At 46.7% G+C, this 21,555-nt stretch overlaps 2 protein-coding genes across 7 annotated transcripts in view; one reads left to right on the top strand and one right to left on the bottom strand.

Annotated features, from left to right (window-relative positions):
• LOC311520947 (myosin-IIIb-like) overlaps positions 1-19,752 on the bottom strand; it is a 156,052-nt gene extending 136,300 nt beyond the window's left edge. For all 6 annotated transcript variants that reach the window (XR_014711733.1, XR_014711734.1, XR_014711735.1 and 3 more), the window contains exons 1-9: positions 19,522-19,752; positions 18,782-18,847; positions 17,889-18,019; positions 12,079-12,181; positions 9,944-10,046; positions 9,703-9,859; positions 8,059-8,161; positions 7,433-7,561; positions 4,752-4,860 (exon numbers count right to left, since the gene is read on the bottom strand). Coding sequence is in view for 3 of the 6 variants with exons in the window: in XM_084628940.1 (XP_084485066.1) it covers positions 4,752-4,860; positions 7,433-7,561; positions 8,059-8,161; positions 9,703-9,859; positions 9,944-10,046; positions 12,079-12,181; positions 17,889-18,019; positions 18,782-18,847; positions 19,522-19,719 (1,099 nt within the window). In the remaining 3 variants the exon portion in view is untranslated. The remainder of the gene's footprint in view (positions 1-4,751; positions 4,861-7,432; positions 7,562-8,058; positions 8,162-9,702; positions 9,860-9,943; positions 10,047-12,078; positions 12,182-17,888; positions 18,020-18,781; positions 18,848-19,521) is intronic.
• Positions 19,753-19,869: 117 nt separating this feature from the next.
• Positions 19,870-21,555, top strand: part of ARHGEF39 (Rho guanine nucleotide exchange factor 39) — a 69,926-nt gene continuing 68,240 nt past the window's right edge. The window contains exon 1 of the mRNA XM_084628186.1: positions 19,870-20,134. The gene's annotated coding sequence lies outside the window, so the exon portion shown is untranslated. The remainder of the gene's footprint in view (positions 20,135-21,555) is intronic.

Genomic DNA, 21,555 nt, shown 5'->3' with positions numbered 1-21,555 from the left:
AACAATGAAAAAGCATTCAGTTTCTTACAAGAAGACTTTTAATAAAAATAGAAGTAAATAGAAATAAAGAAATCCCCCCTGTAAAATCAGGATGGTAGATATCTTACAGGGTAATTAGATTCAAAAACATAGAGAACCCCTCTAGGCAAAACCTTAAGTTACAAAAAAGATACACAGACAGAAATAGTTATTCTATTCAGCACAATTCTTTTCTCAGCCATTTAAAGAAATCATAATCTAACACATACCTAGCTAGATTACTTACTAAAAGTTCTAAGACTCCATTCTTGGTCTATCCCCGGCCAAGACGACTACAGACAGACACAGACCCTTTGTTTCTCTCCCTCCTCCCAGCTTTTGAAAGTATCTTGTCTCCTCATTGGTCATTTTGGTCAGGTGCCAGCGAGGTTACCTTTAGCTTCTTAACCCTTTACAGGTGAGAGGAGCTTTCCCCTGGCCAGGAGGGATTTCAAAGGGGTTTACCCTTCCCTTTATATTTATGACAATACCCCAATTTAAAAAACATAGCAAGAGGACCAAAAAAGTGTTACCACTTCATTGTTAAACAATAAAGATAAGAATATGCTAGAGGCAAAAGGGCTTCCCGTTAGAAATTCGAAGTCAAATCCTACTGAGGACAATAGAAAGGAGCATACACTCTGGCAAGTCAAGTAAAAGTATAATTAGGCAGGCCAAAAAATTTTTTTTGAAGAATAACTAGCAAAAGACTCAAAAACAAACAGCGAATTTTTTTTAAGTATACCCAGAAGCAGAAAGCCTGCCAAACAATCAGTGGGGCCACTGGACAACTAAGGTACAAAAAAAAAAAAAAAAAAAAAAGCACGCTCAAGGAAGATAAGGCCATTGCAGAGATGCTAAATGAATTCTTTGCATCAGTCTTTACTGCAAAGAGATTGAGGGAGAATCCCATATCTGATCCATTCTTTTCAGGGGACAAATCTGAGGAACTGTCCCAGATTGAGGTGTCAGTAGAGGTGGTTTTGGAACAAATTGATAAATTAAACAGTAATGTCACCAGAACCAGATGGTATTCACCCAAGAGTTCTGAAGGAACTCAAATATGAAATTGCAGTGTAGTAAGTAACCTATCGCTTAACTACAGGTTTCAGAGTAACAGCCGTGTTAGTCTGTATTCACAAAAAGAAAAGGAGTACTTGTGGCACCTTAGAGACTAACCAATTTATTTGAGCATAAGCTTTCGTGAGCTGTAGCTCACAAAAGCTTATGCTCAAATAAATTGGTTAGTCTCTAAGGTGCCACAAATACTCCTTTTCTATCGCTTAACTCAGTTTCTGTATAGGATGACTGGAGGATAGCTAATGTGACACTAATTTTTTTTAAAAGGCTCTAGAAGTGATCATGGCAATTACAGGCAAGTAAACCTAATTTCAGTACCAGGCAAATTGGTTGAAACTATAGTAAAGAACAAAATTATCAGACACATAGATGAACACAATTTGTTGGGGGAAGAGCCAACACAGCTTTTGAAAAGGGAAATTATACCTCACCAATCATTTAGAATTGTTTGAGGAGGTCAAACAAACATGTGGATGAGGGTGTGCCAGTGGATACAGTGTACTTGGACTTTCAGGGCTTGTCTACACTAACACTGTAAGTTGATCTAAGTTACGCTACTTCAGTTACGTAATTTACTTAGCAGGTGAAGACAATTTACGTGTCTTCCCCAGACCTGCTAAATCAACACCAGGGATGCAAACCCATACTCTGGGTATTCCTAGCCTCTGACTGCCAGAAGCTGGGACTGGACAACAAGGGATGGATCATTTGATGATTGCCCTGTTCTGTTCATTCCCTCTGAAGCACTTGGCACAGGCCACAGTCAGAGTGAGAAGACTGGATACTGGGCGAGGACCATTGGCCTGACCCAGTATGGCTGGTTTTACGTACTGGGTTCCCCATCATCTAGCTGCTGATCTTAGTCAAGACACAGGGAGCTGGTGCTGGCTGTGTCGGACATACAGAAGATGGAGAGCTGGGTGCAGTCCATGTGCTGCTGACACTGTAGCTTTGACTGTCTCCTCAGCTCTCCCTAAAACATTATACCAATCTTGAATATCATGGTAGAGCTGAGTATGATGCCCCAAAGCTGAGTGCTTTGTGGGGGACAGTTGTCCAGGACAACCCCCTAGGCTAGATCTAAGCCATTTCAGGACTTCCCTTTCCTTTCATCCCTGGATGGGCTCCCCTTGACTAAAGGCAAGAGGAGGGCATCCATGGGAGGCAACAAGTGCTGGCTCTGTGCCAGGCCCTGGCCTCAATCCTGACTGACAGACTCAGGACACCTGCAGGTGGTATTGGAGACTAGATTTTGCTATTTTCTCTCTGAGCTGGCTTACCAAAGGGAGGTCGGACACTGGGCTGGGAAGTCTCTTGAGCTGAATGACTGTTTCTTGATGCAGGTCAGACTGCTAGGTGTTGGGGTGTGTGGGGCGCACTAGGTTCCTTTCACTAGAAGATGACACCTGACAGTCTCTACCAGTCGGTGTCCCAGGTGCTCTCTAGTCTCTCAACTGCAGGGGAGGGCAGAGGCAGAGTCTCAGGGGTGGCCCTGATGCTATCAGTGCCTCCATGACAATATAGGAGTGGGCTGGGAGCATTAATTTCTTAGCTGCTCTTAGCTGGCTGTTTTTGGAGGTCTGCGAAGCCATCCCTGGGGCAGGTAAACTCTATGGAATAAGAAATCTCCACAGTGTGAAGTGATGGGATGTGGGGCTGTTTGAGTTAAAGCAATTTCAAGTCCAGAAGGCTTCTGTGTGGTGTGACTTTGCTGTCCATATGGCAGAAGAGAGGCAGTCTCTTTCTGTCCCTTCATGGCACCAGCATGGGTTTGTAGGATCCCTTTCTTTTGTCTCAGCCTGCTTCTATCATGCTACTTCCAGCGCTGATGCTCAAGTTTCCTTCCTTCCTACTTTTCCTGTTGCAGGTTCTTGGAGAGCCACAGTGATCCATGTGGGTGGTGGGGAGATGGTTTTGGTGCTGGGGTATCTATGGCCACAGTAGTGCCTCACTGATCTCTCTACCCCTTGGTGTCTCAGGTAGGTGGAGTTTTCTGTCAGTACAGTAGTTTGGTGAGATCCAAATTTTCAAGGAGCACTATACAAATAGTTTATTTTTTCTTCACAATGGGGAAAACTCTCGTTTCTGCCTGGATGTGGAAGTGGTCTGACAAGGCTGGAGGAGGGTCATGTTTTATAACCACTTCCAGCCTTAGGATGCAGGCCAATAGAATAATACTCCTGTGCTCTTTCCCATCTGGTTTTAAATGCAGTTAAAAGGGCTTTTTAGTATCTGTATTGTGAGTATGACAGATGTGGGGATGACCAATGCAGCAGACATCTTGCTTTGGCTCTAATGTTTGAACAGGGCCATTCTCTTCCTGTGATCGGCTTTTTCTGTTGTCCTACGGATGCTACAGACAGCCTCCGAGCAATGGCTGCTATGATTCTACAAAGACATATGATGTGACCACATGTTTCTAGACTCCATTTTGGGATGTCAGTGTTTTTCCACTGACCAGTCTGGGAACTAAGGTTTGAAACAAAACATTCCTGCCATATACAAAAGCTATTTAAGGCAGGGAGTGACATCACCAGGGATTCTTCACTCCCCACACAAAGACTCCGGAGGAACAAAGACTGAACTGGGGGAAGTGCTGAACCCAGGTTAAAGGAATTTTTAGCCTGTGAATGGAACACCTGGAGATTCCAAGCTGCAAGCAAGTGCAGCTTGCCCCTTAAGAATCTGCAGCCTGCTCATATTATCACTTGGGGTGAGAATCTGTTATTCATATCCAATCTATTTAGCATACATGCAGTCCTCGGACTTACGACACAATTGGTTCCTGAAAGTCGCGTCTTAAGTCGAAAACATTGTAACTCGAATTTCCCATAGGAACAATATCAGATCGAGTATTGTAAAGTCGAAACCGATATCATAAAGTCAAAACACAATGATAATTTATAAATGTTGTAAGTGCCATTCGTTGTAACTTGAACATCGTAAAGTCGAGGACTGGCAGTATTAAGTTTAGTTTGCACTTTTTGTTTATTTGCTAGGTAAACTGCTTTGATCTGTTTGCTATCATTTATAATCTCTCTTTTTTAGTTAATAAACTTATTTTTGCTTTATCTAAACCAGTGTGTGGGAAACATAACTCAGGGGTAGAAGGCTATTGCATATTCCTCTCCACATTGATGGATGGGGTGAATTTTATGAGCTTACACTGTACAGTTCCCTGTGCAGTGCAAGATGGTATAATTTTGGGTTTATACTCCAGAAGGGGTGCATGCCTGAGAAGCTGGTTGTTACCCTAGCTGTTGCCTTCCTATACAGGGGCTGGTCAAAGCACCTGCCTGAAACTGCAGGTGGGTGTGTCCCTACCTGTATGTATGTTGGTGAAAGTGCAAGCTGAAGCCTGGATGGCTTTGCAGCTTGTCACAGCAGTACAGTGTGAGAGGGAGTCCAGGCTGGTGGGTCAGGGAGGCTCAGTGGTATCCCAGCTCCAGGTGGCACCTCATCACAGGCCCCTCTCAGGATTAGGGCCCATTACAAGGGGGGCTGCACAAACACATAGGGAGACATAATCCCTGCTCCAGAGAGTTTACATACACTGTTGGGACAATACCAGGCTCTAAGGTCACAGATAAGACAAATGTGCCTAGAAGGGCTCTTCCAGACAATTTTTCTGATTTACCTCCCCTGCTCCTTACCCTCAGCCTGCTGCTGGGTGTGGAAACGCTGAATCTGCTCTCCCCGGGTTACGGACACTTTACAAATGAGGCATTTCAATAGTTCCTCTTCCTGGACTCCAAATTGACCCTGGGAGAAAAGGGACCAAAGAGAATAGTCAGTTTCAATCCCTGGTTCCATAGTGCAGTGGCTATGTCTCCCCACCTTTGTGCGCCACCCAGTATAATGGGGTCATATCCTGACTGGGGCCTCTTGACGTTATCGTAACGTAAATAATAATAAGACATTGTGGGCATCAAGCCACAAACTCTGCAGCCACCACTCTCCTTAAGACCAGCTTGCTCACTCGCTCTCACGCACAAACAGCCCTCTTGGGCTGCTGCCTTCCCAACCCCCCACATACACCTTCCCAGCACTTACCTCCAATTATTTACATAACACATTATTAATTGCCTGAGCTGAAATCTGTGTCAGAGCTCTGCCCATCCTTGAAGGGGAGGAAGAGACATTTAAAACATGATCCTATGGCTCCTGGTTACCATAGAACCAGAGTGCTCTCCAAAAGTAGAAAGCTACAGCACGGAAATTTCTATTCCTGCGCTGCTGGCAAGAGCAGACTGAGCCTGGGTGCAGAGGTGTGGCTTTTACTTAGCTCCAAATACAATGAGGTTAGTGCTCATTCTGATTTCACCAGGCAGTGAATTCCAGAGTCAGAACCCAGCTCCTGTGACGGTTCCATCTCCTGCAATCACAAGCCTCCCCTGCAGAGGGGCAGCTTCATGGTTCCAGTGGCATGCAGTCACTGTGAAAAGTTGAGGAGAGGGGGAATCTCTCTGTAGCCAATGATTTGATTTTATTATTTATTTTGTCATGTTATAATTAACTAACATGACATGTTATATATAATTATTGTATCCTAACCAAACTTAAGTGATAGGATTATAAAAGTATAAGATTGATTAGTAGTTAGAAGGGATAAATATGTATTAGGTATCTAAGTAAGGAAGGCTGAAATGCAAAGCCTATAGGCTGAGGCCTGTAAGATTTTAGCTTAGATATTTTAGGCCTTAGAAATAAAAAATACTGACATCAGTAAGTAACCAAAAAATAACCCAATGCCATAAGATTATACGAAAAGATGTACCAAGAAATGAAAGTGAAAAATATTGGCCAAAAGATTAATTTTAGATCGCAAAAATGCTCTAGAAGCACATTTTTGTTTAACACATGCCTTAACCACAGGATAGAGGTTGTGCATCAATGATAATGAGAATAAAAGGAACTATACACAACCTATAGAAACACCAAACCAAACCAAACGGAAAAGACGGTTGACACTTTCATGCACATGCACACAATGTAGGTATAGGCAAAATCACATTATAGAAAGAAGGTGCCCAGATTGGAAAAATTGAGCTTCCTATAGAAAAACTCCTCCAGGAACCATCCCTCTACGGATGATCACTCCATAAAACACCCATCAGACCCTAACACTATCTAGGAGGATGGGAGTATGACTGCAGCTACAATTTATACATGCTGTGATATTCATAACTGTGCCAGTAACTTGAATAACATTGATAAAAAACATTAGACCTTACTCTGTAATTGCATGTGCTACTTTCCTTGATTTTCATGTGTTCTTATGAACGCTAGATATGAAACAAGTGGCAGAGGTAACTGTTGAACTTGAGAATGTAGCTACCAAAGCTGAATACATCTAATGTCACTAAAATTACTTTAACTAAAAAGAAAAGGCTACATGTCAGGGAGCTGGGGCCGACCCCATGGTGGGGCTTTGAAATCAAAATAGAGACCTAGAATTGGATTTACTCAATAGGAAGCCACTGTTGAGAGTAGGGCATTGAGGTGGCAGAGGAGGGGGTGGCGCACAGCAGCCTGTTAAGCAGATGAGCTGCTGCATTTTGGATGAGCTGGAGCTTTTTCAAGCCAGGGAACATTATTCTTAGTGAGAACTTCAATAGTCAAGCTCAGATTACAGGAAACTGCACCCCACCAAGGCCAGATCTGATGCAGTGTGCAGGAGGGCCTGTGGGAGGAGTGGTGCTGTCAGATCAACAGGTGAGAAAAAGTCTAGTACCTGTGTTTTGACAAAATTGGGGAGAAGAGTGATGTGGGTGTCAGGCCAGGGAGAAAAAGGTTGTAGTAATTGACACAGGAGAGATCAGGGTCTGACCAAGTGTTTTAGCTTTGAGGAGAGAGAAGACGGATCAGGTTTTCGATACAATATGGAGAAAGCTGGATTTGGATGCTGCCAGGATGTGAGGGGCTGAGATAGAAAAGAATTGGTCTGTAGCCCCAGCCCATCTTCTCCTCCAATTCTGAACCTGGCTTTGAACTGAGTAACCTGCTGGTAGTTAAAACCCACATAAGGTGCATGGTGGGAGAGAAGAGGGCTTGAAGATACCAGTCACTAGGCAATCTGGTGCATTCCTGGGACAACTCCTAATTCTTTTGTAGCGTCTTTAGAATCAGTGATAGGAGTCCCCTCTGCTGCATCAGTCAGGTGTGTAGCATAAGCAGCACCCAAAGAATGGAAGGACCCCCGCAGTGGCCCTCATCTACCCTTCATACATGGATTTAAAGACCATTCCTAATATAAATATTCCCCAAACCCCACACGGGTCCCCAGTGGGAGCACAATCTTGTCTCACTCCTCTGAGCCTCTCACTCGACTCACCGCTGAAGCCTTCAGCCACCCCCTGGAGGCTTCACTCACTCTCACGGCCCCATTGTTCTCCTGGGACTGGAAGGTCACATTGCCCAGAGACAGGACTCCAGCCAGGATTGCCTGCATGTCCACCTGCTCCTAAAATACACAACAGAGATGGCTTGGGGTTGGTACCCACAGATGTATGTGGGCATGTACATACACATGATGAGCAATAAGCAGCCCTCTTCCAGTGGAACTTCAAACTTCCTGCAGTGGTGGAGGGCGAGGAAGGTCACGTATGTGGTGGGGGGGGGAAGGGAGCTCTGCACTGAATCTGTTAGCCTGTGAACAGCACAGCAAACTGAAGGAGGGAATCAGAGTAACAGCCGTGTTAGTCTGTATTCGCAAAAAGAAAAGGAGGACTTGTGGCACCTTAGAGACTAACCAATTTATTAGAGCATGAGCTTTCGTGAGCTACAGCTCACTTCTGAGGAAGTGAGCTGTAGCTCACGAAAGCTCATGCTCTAATAAATTGGTTAGTCTCTAAGGTGCCACAAGTCCTCCTTTTCTTGAAGGAGGGAAGTAGAAGTGGGTCAAATGGGCTAACTGAGCAGAGGGGGTGGAGATGATGACAGAGTGCCCACTGTACTCACCTGTTCCTGGAAGCCCACCATGTCTAGGGCATTACGCACCTCCCAGTACTTGTGCTTCCAGGACTCAGCCACATCCTCTGCCCTAAACCAGCCGCTTATGTACCTGGGGAAACAAGTGAGTCAACTGATATTATTTGTATTAGGGTACAGTCTACATACTATGATGCTCTGCACCCCTGTATTCAGCCCATGCATGCTATTATAATAACCTTTGTACGAATATGCCTTGTGAGGTATCATTTGAAAACTCGTAACTCACTGGTCAATATTGTGCTGATAAAGTTATAAAATTCCACTGTATGGTGTTACTAAGACACATTCTGATCTGGGAAGCAGCCAAACCAGTTCCTCAGAGACAAAATACTTAGTCCTTCCATGACTGCAGGGGACTAGACTAGATGACTTCTCGAGGTCCCTTCCAGTCCTAGGATTCTATGAAAAGATAAACTGACGCCTCAGCCAGGTGTAAACAGGCCAAATGGGCCATCACCTGCTAAATGGCTATACATGGGCCATGCACACAATGACATGAGCAAAAAATCTAGATCTTAAAAAGTAACAGCTTGGGGTTTCCGTCCACAAAGACTTTTTGTCTCAAAAAAGGCAAAGAACTATAACAAGGGATGGCAGAAGCCCCACATCGTTCTTCCCTTTCTCTCTGCCCACAGCATCCACAATACCTGACAAACAAAAGAAGTTCAGCCATTAAGACTGCTGAAACATGTGGTGAGAGACACCTTGCTTTGAATTCACTCAAGTTTGTTGTTAGGCAATAGTTGTGTTTTACTTTTATTTTTATTGTAACCAATTCTGACTTTTATGCCTCATTAGTTGTATTCACTTAAAATCTATCCTTTTAAAATTAATAAACTTGTTTTATTGTTTTATCTAAACCTGTGTCTTTGAATTGAAGTGTTTGGGAAACTCCATTTGGGATAACAGGATTTGCACATATCATTTTGTATTAATAAAATGATGAACTTCATATGAGCTTGTGTTGTCCCGAAGAGAGCTGGGCAGTACAAGGCATACATCTCTGCGGCAAGTCTGGGACTTGGAGTTTGCTGGTGTTACTCTGTAGTGTAATTCAAGAGTAGCTGGCTACAGCACTCATACAATATAACTAGGAATAATTTACATGCTGGAAGCTGTGTGAACAGACCAGGCGTGGTAGCTCTCACTGTAAAAGGCACCCCATGTAGGAAAGCTGAGGGGACACAGCTGTTCATCAGTTCAGATTATACCCTGAGTACATCACACATGTCTCATATGAGAGCACTGTGCAGGGCAGTCTCAGTGAGTCAGTCCCTGCCCCAAAGAGACAGCGCAGACATAGGGTGGGGGGAAGCAGAGGTACAGAGAGGGGAGTGATTTCCCCAGGTCACTGGCAGAGCCAGGAACAGAACCCAAGTCTCCTGAGTCCCAGACCAGTGTCCCATCCATTAGGCCACACTACATCTATGTTCAGAGCCCAGCTGCAGCCTTCCATGACAATCCCCCAACCCTTTGCTCTCCTCTCATTACTCAACTCTCACACCAGGACAAATCCTCTTCCTCCACTCCTTCCCATATGGGGCTGTAGGAGCACATTATTCTGACCTGCACTCCACTGAGAAGCCAGAGTAGGACCTGCCACTCGCATACCTGTACAATGAGGGATCTAGCAATCCATACATCTCCTTTTCCTCTGCAGTGAGCCCAGCAAACATATAGTAGAAGACATGGAAATTCCTCTCTCCAGCATCTTGTTGCACGACACGAGACTTCTCTAGCAGATACTCGCTCAGCTTGGCGCCCCTCACTACATGGGGAAGGGGCAGAAGGAAAGAAATCACCACACAGATGATGGGTTCCACACACCCAGAGACCTAGTCCTGGGTCTCACCTGTACTCCTTTGGAACCTCAGCTGCATGTATTTTCCAAAGCGGCTGCTGTTGTCATTCATCACAGTTTGTGCATTGCCAAAGGCTTCGAGCAATGGGTTCACCTGGAAGGGAAATGTACAGAGTTGATGGGGAGGTATAAGCAACAGGGAACCCTTAACATCCCCTCCCACCTACAATGGCCCAGCTAGGTTGCAGAAGGTATCAGAGGTATCATGTGAAACAGCCTCATGGCCTCTTGAGGAGCCATAGGGGAAAAAAAAAAAAAGATTTGAGTCGCTCAAATCAGGCTGGAAATGCACACAGTGACAAAATAATCCAATGCAACCATGGACTGTATAAGCAAAGGCACCACATCCTGGAGCAAGGAAAGGACAGTTTGTCAGGTCCTAGAGAGAACCCTTGGGATTCTGCCCTCAGCCCCTCAATCCCAGAAGCCTCCCACTTCCACCAAGCAGTGGGGGTTGAGAGGGATCCCTCTCATGGATGGGCCTACATGGGATACTGTGTGCAGGTCTGGGGAACTCAATGACAGAAAGACAGACACACAGGGGGAAGTTCACAGCAGAGAGAGAAATTAATATGGGGCAGAATGACTGAGTTATAGGACTCAGAAACGAATCTGATAAACTTGGCTACTAATGACTGGGGATGGAAGGGCCCCTCCACATGATAATCTGCAAATCCACTGCTCCACTACAGGTTGCCCTGTGCCCCCAACCTCCTGCAGGTTCCAATACTCCTGCTGCAATTCATAGATTTTAAAGCCAGAAGGGACCATTATGATCCTCTAATTTGGCCTCCTCCATAAGAGGCCAGAGAAACTCACCCAGTAATCACTCCATCAAGCCCCTAACTTCTGGTTGAGCTATAGCACCTCCTTTAAAAAGTTATCTAGTCTTGAATTAAAATACTGTACTTCAAGTGATGAAGAATACACCACATCCTTATGTTAGTTGTTCCAATGGTTAATTACCATCACTGTTAAATATGTGTACTTTATTTCCAGTCTGAATTTGTTTAGCTTCAGCTTCCAGACACTGAATCTTGTTATCCCTTTGTTTGCTAGATTAAAGAGACCTCTGCTATCTGAAATTTCTTTTCCCCCATGTAGGTAAACATAGGCAATGATCAAGTTAGCTATTTACTCTCTCTTAGATAAACTAAATAGACTGAGTTTCTTTAGTTTCTCACTATAAGACAGGTTTTCCTGGCCTTGAATCATTCTTGTAGCTCCCTTCTGAACCCTTTCCAATTTGTCAGCATCCTTTTGGAGGAGTAAAAAGAAAAGGAGTACTAGTGGAATGCATCCGATGAAGTGAGCTGTAGCTCACGAAAGCTTATGCTCAAATAAATTGGTTAGTCTCTAAGGTGCTGCTAGTACTCCTTTTCTTTTTGCGAATACAGACTAACACGGCTGCTACTCTGAAACCTTTTGGAGGAGTGACACCAGAACTGAACAAACTATTCCAGTAAGGGTTTCATTAATGCTGTATACAGAAGCAATGCCACCTCATTGTTTCTACTTTATATTCCCCTTCACATACATTCAAGGATCATATTTGCTCTCTTAGCTACAGCATCTTTACTGACTGCATCCCATACCAGCCTTTCCATGATTTTGACTGGGATCAACATCAGGCTAACCAGCCTATGACCAGGGACATACTGTTTATTCTTTTTAAATATTGGCACAACACTGGATATTTTCTAGTCCATTGGACTAGACTGTTCCCCAGTGTTCCAAGATTTAATAAAAAAACAACATTAATGGTTCAAAGAACTCCTTAGCTGATTCTTTTAACATTCTTAGATACAACTTATCTGGTCCTGCTGATTTAGAAATCTTTAACTTGAAAAGATGCTGTTTAACATCCTCCCTAATTACTGATGGAATATACTGATTACTGAAATAATTTCTATATTCCTGCTTCTTGCCAAATATTTAATGAACCCATGTCTTGTCTACATCATAACTGACAATCTAGTATTGGATTTATACCGTTGCTAAGATTTCATTTACTCTGTGCTTTTTCCACTCCCAATGACTCATCTGTAGAACCCCCTAAGCCAACCGTGAGTTGCTCTGTGGCCACCCCTCCGTCTGTCCCCCTGCATTCTATTTCAATGACTCACCTGCAGTATCTGCTGCTCCAGCTGTGAGTTACCCTTGCACAGGTGCATGATGTGTTGCAGCAGTAGCTTTACACTCTCGGTTTTCCCTGCACCACTCTCTCCGCTGTCAAAAAAGAGCAGAGGGTGAGGACAGGAAACTCTACCACCACTAGGACTCAGATGCTATTCCCCTTATGCCTCAGCGCATCTTCTCTTTCTTTGAACCAACACCCGCCATGTACCAACACTACTGCACAGCTCCAGGTGCCTCCTACTGGCAGTTTCCACATTAGCACCACCGTGACCCACCCCACTCCCCATGGCAACAGGTTCTATAGGGCACTGATCCCCTAGTAAGCCTCCGCACCCAGTGTTGCAATTTAACACCCTCCACTTGAGATTCTTTCTTGACCCTGGGGATGGAGGGGTCTTACCCACATTAACATTGTCTCCCACCTATCTGTGAACTTGACCCATTGGGCAGTCCCTTAAGCAATGGGGCCAAAAGGAATTTCTTAGTATCCCCAGCTCTGGGCAAAGAGGGAGGAATGACCTTGAAAGGCACCTGTCTCACTGAATCCTTCACATATACAAGGCATTCCCTCCCCTCCCAACCCTTACAAGCAGAACTTGTCCCACTGCTTCCATGTCCTTAATTGGGCTGTGATCCCATGACAGCATATGTGCACTAAGACTTCACCCTGTGTGAAGATCTGTGAGTCACAGAGCAGAAGCAGGAAATAGTGCACATACTCCAAAGGGCAGGACGGTTTACACACCTGGGCACTGCACTTTATGTCCCAGGTGTGGCTTCTGCTCTGCAGCTCTCTGTGGCTACAGGGTGGAGTGGAGGGGTGATGTACAGTCTAATGGAGTGCTGGGACAAGCAGACTCCTAGGATTCAGGTGGCGGGGGGCTGGTGACCTGAACTCCTCTCTCTAAACAAGACATAGGATAGCAGCAAAGGAGAAAGGGAGATCATCTTGGTTTGACATGCACCAGGCTGGACAGGAATCTAGGGTCAACGCACAGCCAGGTGGTTGAATGTTGCTCTGGTATGAGGGGGAAGGGGATAGTGTGCCAGTTTGACACTCAGCAAGGAGGAAAAGTCCCAGACTGCTGTTATTCGGTTACAGAGAGACACCAGTTCCCAAAAGGGAGTATGACCCACCCAGACTTCCATTGGATGCTCGTGGCCCTACACAGTAATCACTAAAACCACCTTCTCTTTATGGTATTTCTAAGGCACCCATCATCTATGCACTTAAGCACTGAACAGCTACAAAGAGACTAAGGACATTTAGCTTCCTATTATTATTTATATTGTGGCATTATCTAGGAGCCCCAGTCATGGATCAGGGCCCCACTGTGCTGGGTATCGCACAAACATAGAATAAAAAGACAGAATGTAAGCTCTTGAAGTCAGGAACTATGTAATGCCTGCCCTCCCCCAGGTCACAGGGTTGGGGCAGCTGGTTAGTTTTTGGTTTTAATGGGAGCCATGGCTGAGGAAAGGCTCTGTAGGTCTCAACCTGCCAGAGAGCAGTGGAGTTCCATCACCAGATCCTGCTGCGGAGATAACTCTGTCCCCTGTATTGTGCACGCTGAATATAGCTACCTGAGGCTATCTCCCAGTTGGCCAGGTCCTAGCGCAAAGCATATTAGGGTGAGGATTTAATTTAGCTCTGACACCAGCAGAAATGGAGACAGTGGAATTCAGAGAACAGGGCAATGTGATCATATCTACCTTTGTTACTTAGGAGATGGCTGTTACACAATGCGCCAGCTGAAGTCTCAGAGAGAGACTTCATTCGGACCCAGCAGAGTGAGTTGCAGTGACTAATCTGGGCAGTGAGGAACGTACAGATCACAGAGGCCACGCTATTTCCTGGTCAGTTCAAGATGGGATCTCTCATCTTTGTGACATTCTGTGTGCCCAGAAGCAATGGAATAAAACATAGCCCATCAAAGTAGCATCTAGTATTGAGGCTATGTGTAAGGCTGCAAATCATTCACGGAGGTCATGGAAGTCACGGATTCTGTGACTTTCTGTGACCTCCGTGAATTCTGCAGCACTGGTGCAGCTGACCCCAGAACCACACCGGCAGCTGGGGAAGCCCCGGGGCCAGACGCACCTGCCACTGCTCTGGCAGCCCCAGGCAGCTGGTCCCCAGCACTGCCTTGGAGCAGCAGTCCGAGACCAGGACCGTGACCTTTATTGCCCGTGACCTGTCCATGACTTTTACTAAAAATACCCGTGACTAAAACATAGCCTTAGCTATGTGTAACAAGGGTGCCTTCCCTTCCTCCTCCCCCAGATCTTTGCTCACACTAAGTGTCCTCAGTTATAGCCTTTGCTGTTTGCAGATAACACAAACCATGAACTTCCTGTTGTAGCAGCAGAGAAGATAGTTAATAACCTGATATATATGATATGATTAGGGCCCTACCAAATTCACCATCCATTTTGGTCAATTTCACGGCCATAGGATTTTAAAAATCATAAATTTCATTATTTCAGCCATTTAAATCTGAAATTTCATGGTGTTGTAACTGTAGGAGTCCTTACCCAAAAAAATTATGGGGGGGGGGGGGGTCACAAGGTTATTGTGCGGGGGGGCTGCAGTACTGCTAACCTTACTTCTGCACTGCTACTGGCGGCAGCGCTGCCTTCAGAGCTGGGCAGCTGGAGAGTGGTGGCTGCTGGCCAGGAGCCAAGCTCTGAAGGCACAGCCCCCGCAAGCACCGGCGCGAAGGATGGGCATGATATGGTATTGCCACCCTTACTTCTGCGCTGCTGACTGCAGAGCTGGGCCCTCAGTCAGCAGCTATGTCCCCTCAGCCGTGCCCCAGGGGCTTTCGCCTCCAGCTGGTTCCCTCTACTGCGCTGTACAGTTCCACGAAGTCTAATTATGACATCATGGGGTCTCCTGTTTATCATGTCAGGGTTCCACAGCAAATTCACTCTGTTTATAAGTATCTATCTATGTTATACTGCCCACTGCTGTAGTGTCTAGAACACCCCAGGTCAATAAGATCTCCATAGCCAGGTCTCTGAAGGGCTCGGGGGTGGGGATGAGGGGGTGGTTGCTGCTCTTCTTCCTTCCTTGACTCTGTGGTTATAGGAGCCTCAACTTTGGGAATAAGATTTTTAATCCTCATTATACTAGCTACTGTAGGAGCTGCTTTTCCCAAAGAGGCGGAACCTACAACAAACCTCACAGTGGGTCAGACTCCCAGTTAGCTCAATCTCCACACTTAACTTCCTCACCCAAAAATATTTACTTCTATCTCTCATGCACTTCACCATGGGCTTTGGCAGCTGTATTGCTCCAGAAAAACAAGTGCCCTCAAATAGGTTGTGGATGGAGATGTGTTTGCAAATTAAGCTGGGTCCTGAACCACTAGGTCATTGAATATCAGAACCTCAAACAAGCAATGGAAGAAGACTGGGAAACAGCTGAGGGATTAGAGCACAGGTGTAAAGTATTTGCAGCAGCCCATCCCTTGAGAAGGCAGAGAGCTGGATTTTGCACATTACTTCCTTCTCTGCATTGCTTCTACAGATATAGCGAGTTACAGTTATCCAATCTGAAGGTGACAACAAGCAGATCACCATAGCCAGGTCCTTGTCTGGAAAGAAAGGGTGAGTTTCCTACTAGTATTTCTCACCACTGATGTACCTAATTGTCCAGGCACAGAGAGGAATTAGACTTTTTCTAATTCTTTCCCTTACTCCAAGAGCAGCCATCCATTCTCTAACTCGGAGCCTGATAATATTTATTACCCAAATGATCTGTGATCCCAAAAGCACATCTGCCCCAGACACATATATTCTTTCCCTGTCATGTCCTCTCCTTGTGAGCATTGTTCAATAAGACACATCTGGCCAGAAGCCAGGCCATCATCATACTGGGGCTCCCTTCAACTTTTGCAAAATTTAACCTGTTACTGGAAAACAGATTAAATGTCTCGTGCCACTGGCCATGAAGAACATTCCAAAGGTTAGCCTGATACCTGACTCTGTATGCCACTGCAGAGACAGCCTCAAACAAAAGGAGAGATCTCACCTGCCCCACTCATCTCAATGGGGCGTTCTGTCTAGGCATTCAGCACTTTTAAGACAATCATAGCATGTACTGCAATAAAAGAAATAGCAATAAAAAGCCTATATCCTCAGTGTTGGCTGTAGAGCCTAGTGATGATGCCGTAGAATATCACCCATCTCTTGCCAAGCAGTTTATCATACTGCTGACTCTGTGGATATGGGGAAAGCAGTGGACGTGATATATCTTGATTTTAGCAAAACTTTTGATATGGTCTCCCACAGTATTCTTGCCAGCAAGTTAAAAAAGTATGGATTGGATGAATGGACTATAAGGTGGATAGAAAGATGGCTAGATCGTCAGGCTCAATGGGTAGTGACCAATGGCTCAATGTCTAGTTGGCAGCCGGCACCAAGCAGAGTGCCCCAGGAGTCTGTCCTGGGGCCGATTTTGTTCAACATCTTCATTAATGAACTGGAGGATGGAAGGGATTGCACCCTCAGCAAGTTTGCGGGTGACACTAAGCTGGGGGGAGAGGTAGATATGCTGGAGGGTAGGGATAGAGTCCAGAGTGACCTAGACAAATTGGAGGATTCGGCTAAAAGAAATCTGATGAGGTTCAAGAAGGACAAGTGCAGAGTCCTGCACTGAGGATGGAAGAATCCCATGCACTGCTACAGGCTGGGGACCAACTAGCAAAGCAAGCAGCAGTTCTGCAGAAAAGGACCTGGGGATTACAGTGGACAGGAAGCTGGATATGAGTCAACAGTGTGTCCTTGTTACCAAGAAGGCTAACAGCATACTGGGCTGCATTGCCAGCAGATCAAGGGAAGTGATTATTCCCCTCTATTTGGCACTGGTGAGGCCACATCTGAAGTACTGCATCCAGTTTTGGGCCCCCCACTACAGAAAGGATGTGGACAAATTGGAGAGAGTCCAACAGAGGGCAATAAAAATGATTAGGGGGCTGGGGCACATGACGCATAAGGACAGGCTGAGGGAACTTGGCTTATTTAGTCTGCAGAAGAGAAGAGTGAGGGGGGATTTGATAGCAGCCTTCAACTATCTGAAGTGGGGTTCCAAAGAGAATGGAGCTCGGCTATTTTCAGTGGTGGCAGATGACAGAACAAGGAGCAATGGTCTCAAGTTGCAGTGGTGGAAGTTTAGGTTGGATATTATGAAAAACTATTTCACTAGGAGGGTGAAGCACTGGAATGGGTTACTGGGAGGGGAGGGGTGGAACCTCCATCTTTACAGGTTTTTCAGGCCTGGCTTGACAAAGCCCTGGCTTTGGGGGAAGGCATAGCTCATTGGTTTGAGCATTGGCCTGCTAAACCCAGGATTGAGAGTTCAATCCTTGAGGGGGCCATTTAGAGATCCGGGGCAAAAATTGGGGATTGGTCCTGCTTTGAGCAGGGCGTTGGACTAAATGACCTCCCGAGGTCTCTTCCAACTCTAACCGTCTGTGACTCTGAACTCACTGCCCCTGTAGTCAACTCTTAGGAAGTGAATGAAAAGGGTGAAGGGTGGGTATGTGGGAAGAAAACACAGAGGTTCTGTTTTAACCACCATAATAAGCACTTAAATGGATTCCAGGAAGAGGCCTTTGGTCTTCATTCCCCCTTCTTTAAACACCAGCTTAATGAGGGCATTGGCCACAGACCGGAAGGTGCAAAGTTGATAGTTCCATCTTGTCTGCTCTCCCTGTCAGTGATGCAGGTCTGACAAGACTGTACTGTCCCACAATATGGAGCCCTACAAATATTTTGAATTATTTTCTCTTACCTGATGACGATACACTGGTTCTGAGGTCCTGTTGCCAGATGTCCCAGCATGGCCTGGTATGCTCTGTCAGCAATGGCAAAGATGTGGGGGGGTAGGGTACCCTTGTCATGGTTCTGATATTTCTCTGACACCTGGGAGCAGGAGGAAAATTCAATTAAAGTGAAATGCCAGAACAGTTAGAGGGACAGAGGGTAAATTCTCCCCTCCTCACCTCAGCTAGCCACTGCGACAAGGGAGGGAGAAGCTTAGATTACATTTTCCATGGTTTGATAGAGCCAATCAAACAATACACCACATGTCAGATGAAGATTTCCAAAAACATAATGTGCCCCAGAACCCCCTGCCACTGCCCTGCTTAGAACCTTCTGGCTTATTGCAAAGGTCATCTCTATTCTTGAGCATTTGTGGGGAGGAGGGCGAGGGTAGGGTGTAAACAGTGAGTATGATGTGAAGGCTGCTGCAAGCAGGATTGTTTTTTATTACTGGATACTCAGTTCAATGAGTACTTTGTAGATTTAAAACTGTCTAAAATATTTTGTTTCAAACAGAATGAAGCACAAAGAGCCATGGGTGACAGAGAGAAATCAAAACACAGCTGACAAAATCTGTATGAGACTTACTACATTTTGAAAAAAACAGGGACTTAAAGTACATAGAAAAGCCTCCTACAAAAGCCCAACTAGCCACATTCCTTATGGGTAACAATATAAACTTCACAGGGAAGTAATGTGATCCAAACATCAAGAGCAAAGTGCACAACTCTGTTCCCCTTGTCTGGCCCGCCCCGCCCCGGGAAGGGCCACCTGCACCTCTTCCCCACCAGGGCCACACCAGCACAAGACACCACACACTCACGCTACTCACACCATACACTGGAATGAGGGGACACTTACTGGTTTCTCGTAGAGTGGAAGGCTCTGGAACGGGTTCATCGCAATCAGAATGTCCCCAATATATGTCTGATGTAAAAGGAAAATTCCCACCAACCAGGTAAGCAAGCATTGCACAGTGCCCCATGGACCAAGGGTACTACACTACTGAGGCGTGGTGAGGAAACCATGTCCCAAGGGGTCTCCCATCCAACACATCCCCAGTGTCCAACAGGGTCTCCCTCCACTATCAGAGGCAGTACTTAATTTGTAATGAAAGAGGTACCCCGGGGCTCAAACAATTAGATGCCAGGGCTCAAGCAATTTTTTTACTTGCATAACTGAGGCTGCAAGCATGGGGTGCCAGGGCTCAGTCCTGGCAGCACCAATTAAGCACTGCCCACATGCCCCTGGCGTCCCGTGGGGTCCCTTGCCCCGCTGCACACACCCTCAGTGTCCCGCGGGGTCTCCCGCCCCCCACACCACACCCTCAGTGTCCCGCGGGGTCCCCTGCTCCCCCGTCCCTGGAGTCCCTAAGCCCTTCCTCACACCAACCCGGTGTCCTGCGGGGGTCTCCTGCCCCCCGGTGTCCCTCAGCCGTCCCTTACACGCTTCCAGCGTCCCGTGGGCCCCCACCCGGTGTCCCGCGGGGTCCCTCGGGCCCTTCTCCCACCCTCCAGTCATTTCCCAACGAGGGGAGGCCCTACAGCAGAACCCCCTCGGCCCCGGTTACCCCCCAGCACTGCCCCCGGCTCCCCCCTCACATAGACCCGCTGCTGCAGGAAGCGGCCGCTCAGATTCTGCAGCAGCCTCGCCTCGTCCAGCTCTGCCAGGGCAGCCAGGTCATCGGCCCCGTCGCAGGCCAGCGGCCCCGGCTCCCCAGGAGGCACCATCCCAGCAAGGCTTGGCTCCGAGCCCGACCCCCACCAAGAACCGGCGGCCGCAAGACGGCTTCCGCCCATGAGCCTTCAAGACTCGCCCCGACCCAGCGAGTCCGTCGGTCCCTCCCCCTCTCCCTCTCCTCCCTTCCTGGGCCCCCAGCCCCGCCCTGGGTCGGGCAGTCCACCTCAGCCCACTCCCCCGGCGCGCTCCCTTTCTCCTTCCTACAGACTCCAGCTTCCTGTCTGAGGAGTGACTCCCAGCCACCTGGCCACAGGGCAGTGGAGTCTGGGGTCCAGCTCAAACCAGGACCTTCACAGAATGGGGTTAGACCCCGAGAATATCCCCTCTGCAGCACGGGCTGCCCTCATAGGAGGGATCTCAGCAAACGGCATCACCAGGCAATTCACGTTGTTCATAAAGACAGAGAAATGAAGCAACTCATGGTGCTACCTGAGCCAAGGATCCCCGGACACAGCAACACCAGCGGAGCTGCAGGTAAAACTAGTTTAAAAAAATCCCTCTACCCTTGACAGATGGGTCACGGTCTGCCTTGGAAGTATACTTTGTATTTCTTCAACATGAGCCATCCCTACAGAGAAAGCATGGCTTCTGTGTCTACACTCCCACAAGGAAACACAAAACACCTTTCAGAGTAACAGCCCTGTTAGTCTGTCTTTGCAAAAAGAAAAGGAGTACTTGTGGCACCTTAGAGACTAACCAATTTATTTGAGCATGAGCTTTCGTGAGCTACATCCGATGAAGTGAGCTGTAGCTCAGGAAAGCTCATGCTCAAATAAATTGGTTAGTCTCTAAGGTGACACAAGTACTCCTTTTCTTTTTACAAAACACCTTGTGCCAGAGTGCAAGAATGTTAATTTCTACATATTCAGAACATAATCTTAGAAGATTACGGTTGGAAGAGACCTCAGGAGGTCATCTAGTCCAACCCCCTGCTCAAAGCAGGGCCGATCCTCAACTAAATCATCCCAGCCAGGGCTGTCAAGCCGGGCCTTAAAAACCTCTAAGGATGGAGATTCCTCACCCTCCCTAGATAACCCATTCCAGTGCTTCATCAGGCTCCTAGTGAAATAATGTTTCCTAATAACCAACCTAGACCTCCCCCACTGCAACTTGAGACCATTGCTCCTTGTTCTGTCATCTGCCACCACTGAGAACAGCCAAGCTCCATCCTCTTTTGCTTACAAGAAGTGGAAGGTTGGACATATGACCAGGGAAGAGTATAAAAATATTGCTCGGGCATGTAGGAATGTTATCAGGAGGGCCAAATCGCACCTGGAGCTGCAGCTAGCCAGAGATGTCAAGAGTAACAAGAAGGGTTTCTTCAGGTATGTTGGCAACAAGAAGAAAGCCAAGGAATGTGTGGGCCCCTTACTGAATGAGGGAGGCAACCTAGTGACAGAGGATGTGGAAAAAGCTAATGTACTCAATGCTTTTTTTGCCTCTGTTTTCACTAACAAGGTCAGCTCCCAGACTGCTGCGCTGGGCATCACAAAATGCGGAAGAGATGGCCAGCCCTCTGTGGAGATATAGGCGGTTAGGGACTATTTAGAAAAGCTGGACGTGCACAAGTCCATGGGGCCGGACGAGTTGCATCCGAGAGTGCTGAAGGAATTGGCAGCTGTGATTGCAGAGCCACTGGCCATTATCTTTGAAAACTCGTGGCGAACCGGGGAAGTCCCGGATGACTGGAAAAAGGCTAATGTAGTGCCAATCTTTAAAAAAGGGAAGAAGGAAGATCCTGGGAACTACAGGCCAGTCAGCCTCACCTCAGTCCCTGGAAAAATCATGGAGCAGGTCCTCAAAGAATCAATCCTGAAGCACTTGCATGAGAGGAAAGTGATCAGGAACAGCCAGCATGGATTCACCAAGGGAAGGTCATGCCTGACTAATCTAAT

Source organism: Lepidochelys olivacea (genome assembly GCF_965140295.1).
Source record: "Lepidochelys olivacea isolate rLepOli2 genome assembly, chromosome: 5".
Lineage (NCBI taxonomy): Eukaryota > Metazoa > Chordata > Testudines > Cheloniidae > Lepidochelys > Lepidochelys olivacea.
Note: the sequence above shows the minus strand (reverse complement) of the source record. Positions and strands in the feature narration are given on the sequence as shown.